The 12,594-nt window shown below is 45.0% G+C and overlaps 1 protein-coding gene across 12 annotated transcripts in view; it reads left to right on the top strand.

Moving 5' to 3' along the window:
- Nucleotides 1-1,729: 1,729 nt before the first annotated feature.
- TNNT3 (troponin T3, fast skeletal type) overlaps nucleotides 1,730-12,594 on the top strand; it is a 42,083-nt gene continuing 31,218 nt past the window's right edge. For 10 of the 12 annotated variants that reach the window (XM_053394035.1, XM_053393996.1, XM_053394015.1 and 7 more), the window contains exons 1-2: nucleotides 1,730-1,856; nucleotides 12,563-12,594. In XM_053394035.1, coding sequence (XP_053250010.1) covers nucleotides 12,575-12,594 — 20 coding nt within the window. In that variant the 5' untranslated portion in view covers nucleotides 1,730-1,856; nucleotides 12,563-12,574. The remainder of the gene's footprint in view (nucleotides 1,857-12,562) is intronic. The other 2 variants (XM_053394080.1, XM_053394070.1) reach the window with 1 other exon arrangement.

Below are 12,594 nucleotides of genomic sequence, written 5' to 3'. Positions count from 1 at the left end.
TTTCCACTGTGATTCCAGTGCGATGGGTCTAGCATATGGGAAACCAGGGTTCAAATCTCCATTCTGTGAGATCAGGATGCTGGGCCTGATCCAGCAGGCTTTTCTTCTGTTCTCAGTCTTGAAGCTCCCTGGGTGAACATGAGCTAGTCACTGTCTCTCAGCCTAACCTACCCCACAGGGTAGGGGGGGGGGAGAAGGAAGGGCGGGGGGGAGAAGCATGTATGCTACCTTGTGTTCCTTGATGGAATATGGGATACAGATGTAATTTATTTTTTTTGAATTTTATTTTATATAATATTTTGAAAGAAAGCTGGCGAGTAAAACAGTGAAGTGACCAACTGCCACTGGCTACTAACAGGTCTTTGTGGCTATAGAATCAAAACAAATCAATCTTTATTACGGTCCAGAGACCCAACAAATAATTACAATAAAACCAATAAAACATCTCAAACATGAAATGTGATCATTTGACAGTATGTCCAGAGCATCAGTTAGATGTAGTAGCGATCATTTTAGGTCAGAATGTCTCTGTTGTTGATACTTCGATCTGGAAAGCCAAACTGTGTCTCTCTGGCAAGGCTGGTGCTAATACTATGAGGCAAAATGAAATAGCGATCCTGGGCAGCGTATTTTGGGGGCAGCGGTGGCAAACTGTGGTGCTGAAGAACAGAGCTATGGGGTCCGCCCTGCACTCCCCCAGCTTATTGGCTGCCTTCAGGTGCAATTTGGGATACTGTCCTCTTGTCAGTGCTATACAGTACATACATGTAAAGTGCCCCAACAATCATGGGAACTGCAGTTTACCCCCTGAGAGAGCTGCAATTCCCAGCACCCTTAGCAAATTAGAGTTCCCAGGTTTCTTTGGGTGGGTGGGAATAACTTTTAAATGTACGGTGTGTACAATCAATTGCCAGTCTAATCAGCTTCTGTAAGTGGAACAGGAGAGGCAATGGGGCAGGGAGGTGCCAGCGTATCCTTTGCCTCAGTCAGGCAGCAAAATTATCTTGGGCTGGCTCTGCTGCTACCCCACCCCTGGTTCCACCGAGCTTGTGATATGGTTTGCAAAGCTGGTTTGCCCTAGCTTGCTAGACCAGTGTTGTTTCTGACATAGTTCAAGCACTGGGACTCCTCTAATTTGTCATGGAAACTATGTATCCCAGCAGCATCCCTTCCTGAGTGTGCACACTACACCTTTAACACCCATTCTTTCCCTCAAAGAATTCTGGGCATTGCAGTTTACCCCTCACAGAGGTACAATTCCCAGCAACCCTTAACAAACTACAGTCCCCAGAATTCTTTGAGGGATAAGAATGTGCTTGAAAGGCACACGGTCTTTTGCCTCGGACCTTTTCGAAGAATGCATCTGTGTGGCTTCTTATGTGCGCAGCCTGTAGCGTGGTCAAGACGCGAACAATTAATGGGCTTTAAAATAGCGTAGACAACTGAAGAGCACCAGGCTCCACTCTTCACCACACCAGCCACCAGCTCCTTGGCGCTGGACCTCCTTCTTTAAATTGTGCTTGCTTGCTTGGGTTTATAAATATAGAAACCTAAGCTATACGATGCCCCCCCTCCAAACTTGTCCCTCCCATCTCAGCCTGGTGCAGTTCCTTCAGCTGCTCCTATACTTGGTATGACCTTTTCCCATCTCTTCCCCACCCCCTTCCCGGCCCTCTCCCTTTCCTTGCTCTTTTCCTCCCCAGTGTTGTGAGCCTGGTGGCCAATGAGCTTCTCCAGAAGATCAAATGTCCCTATAACAGGAGGACTTAATCGCCTGGTGGAGTTTGCAGACCCTGCAGCCTTTCTCCCATTCGGCAGAAAGCTCCTTGCTTCTCACAGCAGCTCCCCCCTCTCAGGTAAGGAGGAGATTCAGGCAAAGGGTGTAGCTCTGTGTGAAGGGGACCCAAAAGGAAGAGCAGGTGCAAACCTCTGAGAAAGGAGTTCAGGGAGTCGTGGGCCTAGCATAAGGCTGCGTGTGCACTTGCGTTCTTTTCTGCAAAACATTCTGGGTCCTGTAGTTTAAGGCAGAGGTTGTAGCTACAGGGTGGGGCAAGCCAGGTTTTTTGCCCCTTGTGAAGCCTCCATAGGGGTGCCACTGAGGCTCCCCACCTGTGTGTGTGTGTACACAAATGTGCATGGGTTGTGTGTGCCCAACTGGGTCTTTGACCTGGGTGAAGTAAAGCCTAGTTTTTCCCCTAGTTAAGGCCAGCTGGGAATTGTAGCTTTGTGAGGGGTGAAGCGCAGTGCTCAGAATTCTTTGAGGGCATGGAAAGTGCTTTAAAAGTTATAGTATGTACACATCCTAAGCCCATGTCTCGCGGTCATTTCCTTGTTGGGCCTACCATTTTTCTTACCTCTTTTGAGAGGGGCTTGTTTCAAGGTTGTACTAATAAGCAGCGGCAGTCCATGAGAGATAGATAGATAGATGATAGATGAGGGAGGGAGGGAGAGCATTTCAAAAGTGGAGCCTAAAAGTGAGCACTATGTGGCCCTGGAAGTTGTCAAGAAAAGTATATCTCATATACACCAGACTTTCCCAACCTGTCGCTCTCCTGATGTTTTGGACCACAATGCCTGTCAGCTCCAGTTTGTATGGCCATGGTGGCTGCAGCATGATGGCTGTTGTAGTTCAAAACATCAGGCGAGCACCACTAGGTTGCTGTACACAAAGCTCTCAAAATCTTCCAGTGGTTGTATTAATCTCTGCTGAAAATGCTGCTCCAGGTACAGTTTTCCCTCACAGCTTGAATTTAGTTACAAAGGGGAGATAGAAGTTAGGGTAGAGATAGATAAAAGTAAGCCTTTTATGTCAAATGAGGTAGCCATTGAAAAGGAGGACAGTCTCAGAAGACTGTGGAAATAAAAGTGAATACTAATTAGTACAGCTTTTTGGCAAAATCCCAATGCCTTCAAAGAGTTATAGTGGCATGGTTTGGGATTGTTTTAGTTGTGGACTCAGTGTGTCAAACGTGATGGGAGTTCAGTTGAGAGATGAAGTGATATTGAGTCTCACGGCCTGGCAGTTGTTCACACATTGCATGCATTGGTTATTCCCAAGTCTACTGGTGAAAATGTAATAAATGTAATTCACTTCCTTGAAAAGTAATGCTGGGCTCCAGGAATGCAAAGTATATGGTTTATAAGGAAACATGTTGCACGTATTATGCAGTTCCCACAACCTGGATGAAAAAGTTTGAATCTGAATAGTTTGGGGCTGACTAGGATTTGTTAGGATTCTTCAGTTTGCATATGCCTGCCAAGTTTCTACAAGCAGATAAAACCTGATGGGGATTGCAAGGCACTAAATTAAATATATAGTTGCCATATTGGAAAACAGTGGTATAAAAATTCTTTGGCAGGAAACAGGCCTAAGCATAAAATGACAGAGGAATCAATGAATGACCTCTTTTGAGTAGAAGCGTATCAGTAGCATGTTTGTTGTCATGGCTGAGGCTGCAAATTTACCTGGTAGTAAACCTCATTGAAATCTCTGGGAGTTACCTGTGAGCAGGTGCATAGAATTAGGTTGTTTTTCAATCTTCACAAATGTTGGGGTCATTTTGATTAAGAGCATACCAACAGTTAATTAGTGTATTGTTTTTTTCCTTCACCATATACGGAGAAAGAAACACATGCTGCTCCCAAAAAGGAACGGGTGGGGAGAATGAATCTGCTTTCCTACACTGAGATGTGATTTTGGTCAGTGAGGAAGTTGCCTGAAAATAGCCGGGCTGTGTGACGACACAGGACGAAGAATCAGTGCTTCCTTCTAGAGGCTGCTTCGAACCACTCTGCATGGCAGCCTCTGCCCCCAGATGGCAAGTCATTTTGTGCACAGCAGCTCACAAGGTGGACTGGATAACTTTCTCCATGCCACTGCAGGCCATTTTTGGCTGTTCGAGCTGCAATGGAGAACATTGCCATACGAGGACTGCCACATGTGGTAGCCATAATCTGGGAATCAGCCCACAACAAGTGGACTAGAATTTCTCCCTTGTTTTTCCAGAAGTACAAGGTCCAGTGCACCACCCCTGGTCTCCCCTGCCACTCTCACCTCCTGAAGCATTAGCGATCAAACTGTGTGTGTGTTCACCATAATTTAGGCCACATTGACTGGCTACTCTTGAATATAAGCAGCAACTTTTTCTATGGGCTAGGGTGCAGCAATCTTGTGTGCGTGTCTGAACATGTTATTTGTCTGACAGACACCAGTATCTTTTTTCACCTTAGACCAGGGAAGGCCTATGAGATCTACTTTTTTCCACCCCTTACTAGAATCTCAAATCTACCAATTGGAGCCTGGTGCAAAATATGTATATTTAGAATTGGAGAATTTGTTTTGAGTACCAGAACGGAACACAAAAATTCCACACAAAATCCACTCAAACTTCCAGTATAATTTTGGATGGAGTGGTGGTACGGGGGAGTATTCATGTTTCTGTGATTGTGAAATAATTGGGAGTCAGAAATCCTTGCTGACTGATTGTGACCTTCCAGGAGATCTAGATCTACCCTTTGCCCTGCTCTGCATAGACCAACCAATCTGCTCTTTTCTTGCATTATCATGAGCTAACTTGTCATTGGACTATTTTTCCCCCATGTGGAAGATTCTGCTTTCCTGATCAGATATTCCTATCTATCTTTGGGTTGAAATCTTTGCACATTTGAGACTAAGCCTCATTGATTTTAATGGGACTTACTTCTGAGCAGATACACAGAGGATAATGCTGCAAACCTGCAGTTATTTTTATTCAAAGCTTCATGTTTTAAAGGGGAAATTCTGTGGCTTGTGGGTGTTTAATGATGAAACGATCAGATTGAGATAGAGTTTGGCTGCTGTTTGATTTATGTAACCCTTAGCATATAGCCATCCATAATGTGTTTTCCTGATGCATTGGAGAGAAAGTTTGAACAACATCTGCGACGCCTTGTGCTGTCAGATCCTTAACAGAAATGTCACAAAGCAGTCCAGCAGAGGGTGCAGCTGTGTGAAAGGGGATCAAGAGGCCAGGTTTCCGAGTCTTTCTTATTCTTAGCTGACTTTGCTTGCTTTGGAAATGAGCAGAGGCATGAGAGAGCAGCAGCACAGATGGATGGGATTAGGAACGAGCAACTTGGGCTGTTGCTTCTTACTCTCAGGGCTTGGTTTTGGTTTTTTTAAAAACTCCGGCTGTTGGAGTCTTGGTCCCAAATATAGAATCGCATTGCCACCATCTAAATGGCTACAAAGAATTTCTACTGAAACAGGGCAAGGAAGAAAATGCAGGGAGTGTAAAGAAATATGTCCTAGATGGTTATCGGATAAGTCAGATTGACTAGATATTCTTCCAGGGGAGTGGATCTATCTGCCAAATGATAGATGGTGGCCCTGACAGTTGCTTCGTGATTTTCTCGTGCCAGCAACCCCCACCCCACCCCCGCCTCAGACTTCTAGCTTTACCTGCCAGGTCCGCTCTCCAGTGCATGCCCATTTTCTTTCTCTATCTTCCTCTCATCATCTTGCCGTCTCACCTCCCTTGTATGGCCAAGGAGAGGGAATGATTGATAGGAGGAAGGCTATTTTCATAAATGGCTCCTGAGGTGTGAGGGAGTGAATTCAATCTATCAAGGGGAAGATGGGTACATTCTCAGCTGTTAAGAAGCTCCGGAGGAGATGGGGACTGCGCTTTTAAAGCCAAGAGTTGGAATAGATTTAGGCCGAAAGGAACATATAGTTCAGAGCAGGAAGCAGAGACGGGCCTGGGGATTTATGTGACAGAATCATGATCCACTTTGTCTCATTCGGTTTGGCTCCATTTCGAGCATTTATTTATAACTTCTGCAGTTCTGCACCGGGGAGGGAGGGCCTTACAGAGGGGTTTTTTTTGGGGGGGGGGAGTTTCTTTGAACTGCAAATAAGGTGTGCCTGCCTGGTAACTATTGTAGTATTTGTTCTTTTGCTATTGACAGAATCATTGAATGTTTTAAAGTCATGCAAAACTGGCATGTACAACTGCTAATAATACTACTACAGCAAACTGTCCTAAAAGGATAAAGGCCATGAGATGAGAAATCTGTGATTTGGCCTTCTTGACCCAGCTTTTTGTTTTTTGTTTTTTTAAAAAATAATTCAAAGCAGCTTTTGTGGGCTCTGATACTGATGAGAGCTTGGAGGGGGGGAAAAGCAGGTATAATACAAATGCCTCTCTCTTCCTCTCTGTTCCACTCCCTTCTTTCTGGTGTGGCAAGAATAGTAGCTTGAGAAGGCAGTTTAGTTTAGGTGGTGGTTTAAATATCCCCTCCAATCAAAGTGGAAATTCTTTTGTAACTATTACTGTTCTTTTGAAAAAAAACGAGGGTCCATTCATGAAACTTCCATATCTCATCTAGTTTTGGCTCCAAGTCTTCTACTGTCTCCTGAAGACCAGCAAATTGGGGTGTCTGATAGATCAGGATATGGAATACATTCCAAAGACTGTCCTACCACAAGTTGTCTATAAGACGAAATGTTGGGAGAAGATTAAAAACAGAGTTTATTTTGAAGCAGTCTCCTTAGGACTTTGAAAGAAGGCAGATCTACCTTAGATGTTGAAACTGGTCCCCCTCAGGAGCACTGAGTGTGCGCAGCACTTATCTCATAGGGTGGGAGGTACCAGAATGCAATTCTCAGGTTCTGCATGGACATGCATGATCCGAAAACTATATCCAGGCAACACTGGAAAGGAATACTTGAGTTGCATCTCTGGGATTGTATACTGCTTCAGTGGCGCAATATACCGAAGCACTAAAATAGTGCCGCCACAAGGAAATGATTAGGTTGCTTGTGCATTTGGGTCAGCCTCAGTTTTGATGCAAGGATTCATTTGAGGGGTATTTCTAGCCCTTTCACAGCGCTTCCCCTGATTCCTGGGTCAGTAATTGTTATAGCTGAACAGGTGATCTCCCAGACTGCCATGTCCCAGAGTGCATAAAGCCTAGGAGAAACAGTTTGAAAGTGTTAAAGAGTCCAGCTTTGAGACAACTTTAGAATATATGGTTTTCTTCTTGACAAAGTGAAAATACTTTGACACTCAGATTTAAGAACCAGTTGAATGAACAGCCAATCTCCTCCTATGTATTTCCTCTAGCATTATGAATATTCCATGTCAGTTTTTCCTTGTTTTCCATGTTTTTTCATGTCAGTGCAGGGTGTAGCCTAGTTATCATAAATGGTGATGATCCATATCACCTGAATATTTCCAGGTCATTTGGATTATTATGTTCAAGTATTTGAGTTGTGTCATGATATTGTTGCTTATTTTTTGTCAGATGCAAGCCCTCATTACAGTTTAGGCCCCCCCTTTTTTACAAACAATTCACCAAACGTGTGTATGTTCATATACCAAGAAGCACATATTCAAAATCTGTACACCATTTTAAAAAAGTAGAGTTTGGATGATATGGCCCTTCCACATCATGGTTTAGTGTGCATTTTTTGTGTGCAGGGTCCACATAACATTGTCATTATCAGAATGCCATCTCAGATTTTTCCCACCCATTTGATACATATTTACCATTTCTGGGTTGTTTGCTGTTTTATTTATTGGATTTTCTGCAGAATTTCCGCCCTCCCTTCCCAACAGGTGGGCGGATTTGCGACACCCAGTGGGCTTACCTGCTCCGGTGCCTCCCACCTGGGTAGGATGGCCATCGTCCCACCCCCTCCCAGTTAGGACAATGGTCAGCTGGCTGGGGGGGGGGCAAGAGCCAAAGGAAAAGAGGCCGACCTCTCGGCCTAATCCTCACTTTGTTTCCTCCTCTTGCAGGTTCATTTGATAAATGAAAAGAAAACAAGACCATCTGGAAACAATGCCAGAATAAGACTTAACCAGATTTTCTGGAATGTTTGTGACACAAAAAGGAGCTTTGGGGGGAATGAGATGTTCTTGAAAGACACCCCCCCCCGGCCCACAGCCCTTTACATTTTTTCATAGTAGTTCACAGCTGTTTGCCCTTGCTCTCCATTAGCTTTATTTGCCTGGAGTTCCATCCACACGTTGCCAGATTTGCTCATAAGAACATAAAAAGAGCCCCAATGGATCAGACCAAAGGCTGGTCTAGTCCAGCACCCTGTTCCTACAGGGATCAGCCAAGATGCCTCTGGGAAGCCCACAGGGAGGAGGCAAGCAACTGGCATTTGGAGGTATGCTGCCTCTGATACTGGCAGTGATATACACACAGGCACGTCCAACTCCCAAGGGACTGCGATCTACTCCCAGTATAAAAACCTGGCAGTGATCTACCCATTGGAGGGAGGAGGAGTGAGTGTGTGTGTGTGGGGGGGGTGGATTGCCCAGAGTTGTTGAGCCCAGAGTTGTTGAGTTTTTTGGGGGGTAGGATTGCCCAGAGTTCTTCAGCTTAAATTTGTTAACTTTCTGTAAACTTTATTTAATCCCGCAATCGATAAGGGTCCCGCGATCTACCAGGATCAGCCAGGGATCTACAGGTAGATCATGATCTTCTGGTTGGAGATGCCTGATATACAGCTACTGTGAGTAGCAGCCACTGATATCTCTATCTTTTGTCCATTGTCACTGCTGAAAAGGAAGAAGGGTGATTTTTTTTAAAAAAAAAATGTTCCAAAGTTGTAGTTGATCAGGACTGCAAAGAGCATTCTGTGCTGTGCTGCTTCCTCAGACGGTGCTCTGGATGATTGTTAGATGGCACACTGCATGGACACTTGGGGAGGGCAGTGGTGGATGTCATGGGGGGCCTGCAATGCTCACCTGACCTTCTTCCACTTGCACAGATGCTGCATACCTGGTCAGGGAAGGAATGATGAGGTGAGGCGATGGGGAGGTCAGTGTGACGCAGATGCACCAACGGGGAATCTGACCTCGCCACCATCTTGCCCCTCCATCTCAATAGACAGCAGCAACACAGCTGGAGGGAGGTCAGGTGAGCAGCACCCCACATTACTGTGGGGAGGGGATATCTTGTAGTGGGAGTAGACGTCTCATGGACTGTGTACTACTTTCCTTTGGCTCAACCCTATATCTGAATGAATTTGTACACAGAATTTGGTGGTTCTGACCCAGTCAAGCTTTGCCATCTCTTGTATCAAGTGCCTACTTTTGTCCGAGTCACTCATGTATTGTCAGGTTTTGTTTTAAAGCCTGACTAATTCTATGCAAAATTCTATGCCCCCCAATACCTATAGCATATGTATAAAAGAGTCATGCTCCATGTGGTACCCAAGTTCTTCAGCATAGTTTATTAATACATAATGACCAGTTATAGGCACTGCTGCATGTATCTGTTTCAGTGCTGGTTATTATAGGAATATGCCTATATTACAAACATAATAATGTATGCAATCGTTGAGATTTTCTGAAAGTTACATCACTATCTGAGCAAAAATCTGTCCAGGGAGCAAATCACTTATCAAGTCCGGTACGCAAACTTATGACTCAATGAGTCATAAGGACCCATTCTGTCACTGCCCAGAAGCTCCTGTTATTTTCAACCCCTATCCTGGCAATGAAATACAGTGGTACCTCGGGTTAAGTACTTAATTCGTTCTGGAGGTCTGTTCTTAACCTGAAACTGTTCTTAACCTGAAGCACCACTTTAGCTAATGGGGCCTCCTGCTGCTGCCACGCCGCCGGAGCATGATTTCTGTTCTCATCCTGAAGCAAAGTTCTTAACCTGAGGTACTATTTCTGGATTAGAGGAGTCTGTAACCTGAAGCGTATGTAACCTGAAGCATCTGTAACCCGAGATACCACTGTATCTTCTTTTGCCACATTCCCAGGACCCAGTACTTACTGGTAGTCTACCCACAAGACTCTCATGACCATTATGGAATCCCTAGTCAGTGGGGACCTTTTCTCAATCTGTCAGCAGCAGAAGAATATATATATGAAAGGGCAACAGAATGAACCCCTTTTCGGAACCTTACTTTTTTCACTTAAAAGCTTACACATCTTTGAAAGATGTGTGAAAATGCTCACAGACGTTTTTGCAGTTGTTGGTCCAATGGATGACTAGTTGAGGTCCCATTGGCAGGGTGTGTGTGTGTGGGGGGGAGTTCTTGGTCAATTTCTACCATTAGCAGCAACCACCCTACAGATTCATGATGCACCTAAAATGGGCCCCGCTTCCTTGGAATTGCATTAGCAAAGAAATCGTTTTTTAAAAAATTGTCTGTGCTTGTGCATCTTTATTTCTAAGCTCAGAAGAAAAGTTAAAATAGATGTGTTGGACAAAAGCCGTTCCAACACATCTCAGGTGGGCGCCATTGCCGGTCTAAGAGAATGAAGGAGGTGTTCATGGTGAGTTCCAGCACCTCTTTTTCTAGAAAAATAGCACTGACCAAAACTATTTTGGGAACAGTTAGATTGGAAGGGGACTTTGGTGACTCTTCTGTGTTTTCCTCTTTGCTATGGAGAGCCTGTACCACGCCATCCTCAAAACCAAAATATTTTCTGCCTGTTGTCAGGGGTTTATCACTGGAACGCTCAAAACCTCACGACGCAGCGGAACGGGTGGGGTTTGGGGCAGTGTTAAGTGCACACCCTTCAGAGTGTTTACGTTGTATCATTAAGTGTTGTCACTGGGAGCTGGGCAGGACCCCTTATATGGCAGGACTCTTGCCTCCAGGATTATTAGACCCTTCTGAAATAGAAACCTTGTGAGCCGCAGATGTTCCTTTAGGACGCACATCCATCTGCCTGCTCCTTCAAGACTCCTCTCATATATCAGCTGAGTAATGAACTCAAGTCGGGGCTTGGGTTTCCTGGGGAGGAGCCTCTGTTTTCTAATTAAAGCTCCGTCCATCATGAATTTTGCTGGATGTTGGACGAAATCCCTCTTGCAGAGCTCATCGTCCCTGACCTCTCCGAGGTTTTCTAACCCTTTAAAAATAGTTCTGCAAAGGCATTGCTAACCGTCACCAAAAAAGTTGTTGCTGTGCTTTCAGTTCTCCTCTGAGGCTTCTCCTGCCGCATTGTGCAGTGTAAGCAGCAAATGCAAGGCCAGGTTGACCAGGCGCTTAGCTGCTTGGGCGAAACAGTGATAGCATCTCTGCCGCCTTGAGCACCATTTGCTATGCTGGGAAAGTGGGAACCCAAATCCCTCATGATCCCAGGTTTTTCCGGAGCTTACCCAGTGGTATTAAAGCTGGCTGTAGTAAATACAAGAGCTAGCCAGATAACGTTACCCAAATAACCTTGTTAATTCTGGCACTTTTCCATCCACCCTTTAACAAATGAGCCTGCAGCTGATCTCGTCGTAGTTGTCTTTGGAATGAATAGAAGCCCTGTAACCGCAGCAAATGGTGTGTGTGTTTGTGTGTGCGCATGTACTCACACACAGAGCCTGCGTTTTATTTTATTCATTCAATTTATATCCCACCCTTCCTCCCAGAGGAGATCAGGGTGGCAAACATAGCAAAGCAAATGATGAATATATCTAAAAACTGTTTAAAAACATTCTGGGGGGGGGGACCCCCAGCAAAAACGTTTTTTCAAGCAGTGATTGCCAGGCTGCCAGGAACATTGTCTTTCAGCCATCATGCCTGCATAAACAGGAATGCTTTTAAATTTACCCTGAAAATCAGGAAAGTGGAAGACGGATATAGCTCACTAGGGAAGGCATTCCACAAACGGGAAACTGCCACTGAAAAAGCCCTATTACCGGCCACTGCCAACTGGGCAACCCCTGTGGTAGTACCACAGCAAGGCCTTACTTGCCAACTGTAGAGTCCAAGAAGGTGCTCTTTGGGGTATTTAAGACTTATGCTAGTACTAAGTCTCTGAATTTGGCCTGGCACCTCACTGGCAACCAGTGCAGTTCTTGCAAGAATAGTGACACATGGCCTCATTGGGCTGCCCCACTTAACTAGCCTAGCAGTTGCATTCTGCACTAGCTGAAGTCTCCACACCATCTTCGGGAGCAGCCCCCCCCCCAACAGTGCATTACAGTAGTCCAGACAGGATTGCAGCATTCCTCTCCCAGTGGTATTTCCGTGCTGGTTGCTGAGAAGGAGATATGGACCCAGTGGGAGCTTTTTTCCTATGCCTATTAGCTGTGGCGGCAGTGGGTGGGGTGGGGTGTAATAGGCTAGACTGCAGACTAGATCCAGCCCATGGGCCAGCGACTTTCCATCTCTGATCTAGGGGAATGTTTCTCACTACCAGATATCAGGCTGACATGCCTGAAGTTGCCCATTCACATATACATCACATAGTGAGGGCCTGATTGTGTTCCATCTAGTGCTCATAATAACGTGAGTGCAATTTGGAGGGCTTGAATATCACAGTGTTTGACATCTTATTTCAACTTGGAGTTAAGTGTATGAATTACTGTAGTTTATAAGGTTCGGCTCAGACAAGTGACAGGCTATCCTCCCATTTGATGATTAATTTTACTGTAGGGTTTATGAAGTGTATTGCTACAATAATCCCTTCTTCAACTCATTTAATTGCCCTTGCTCCACTTCTCAAGTATCATGGGATTTTTTTTTTACATCTATAGAAAGATCAGGTGTGCATGGGTGATATGTCACATACTTATTCTGCTCTTCACTTGTTCTTTCATCTAGAAACCTGCCAACATGTCTGACAACGAAGAAGT

This window comes from Podarcis raffonei, chromosome 1 (assembly GCF_027172205.1).
Source record: "Podarcis raffonei isolate rPodRaf1 chromosome 1, rPodRaf1.pri, whole genome shotgun sequence".
Classification (NCBI taxonomy): Eukaryota; Metazoa; Chordata; class Lepidosauria; order Squamata; family Lacertidae; genus Podarcis; species Podarcis raffonei.
The sequence above is the reverse complement of the archived record's forward strand: the minus strand, read 5'-3'. Positions and strand labels throughout refer to the sequence as shown.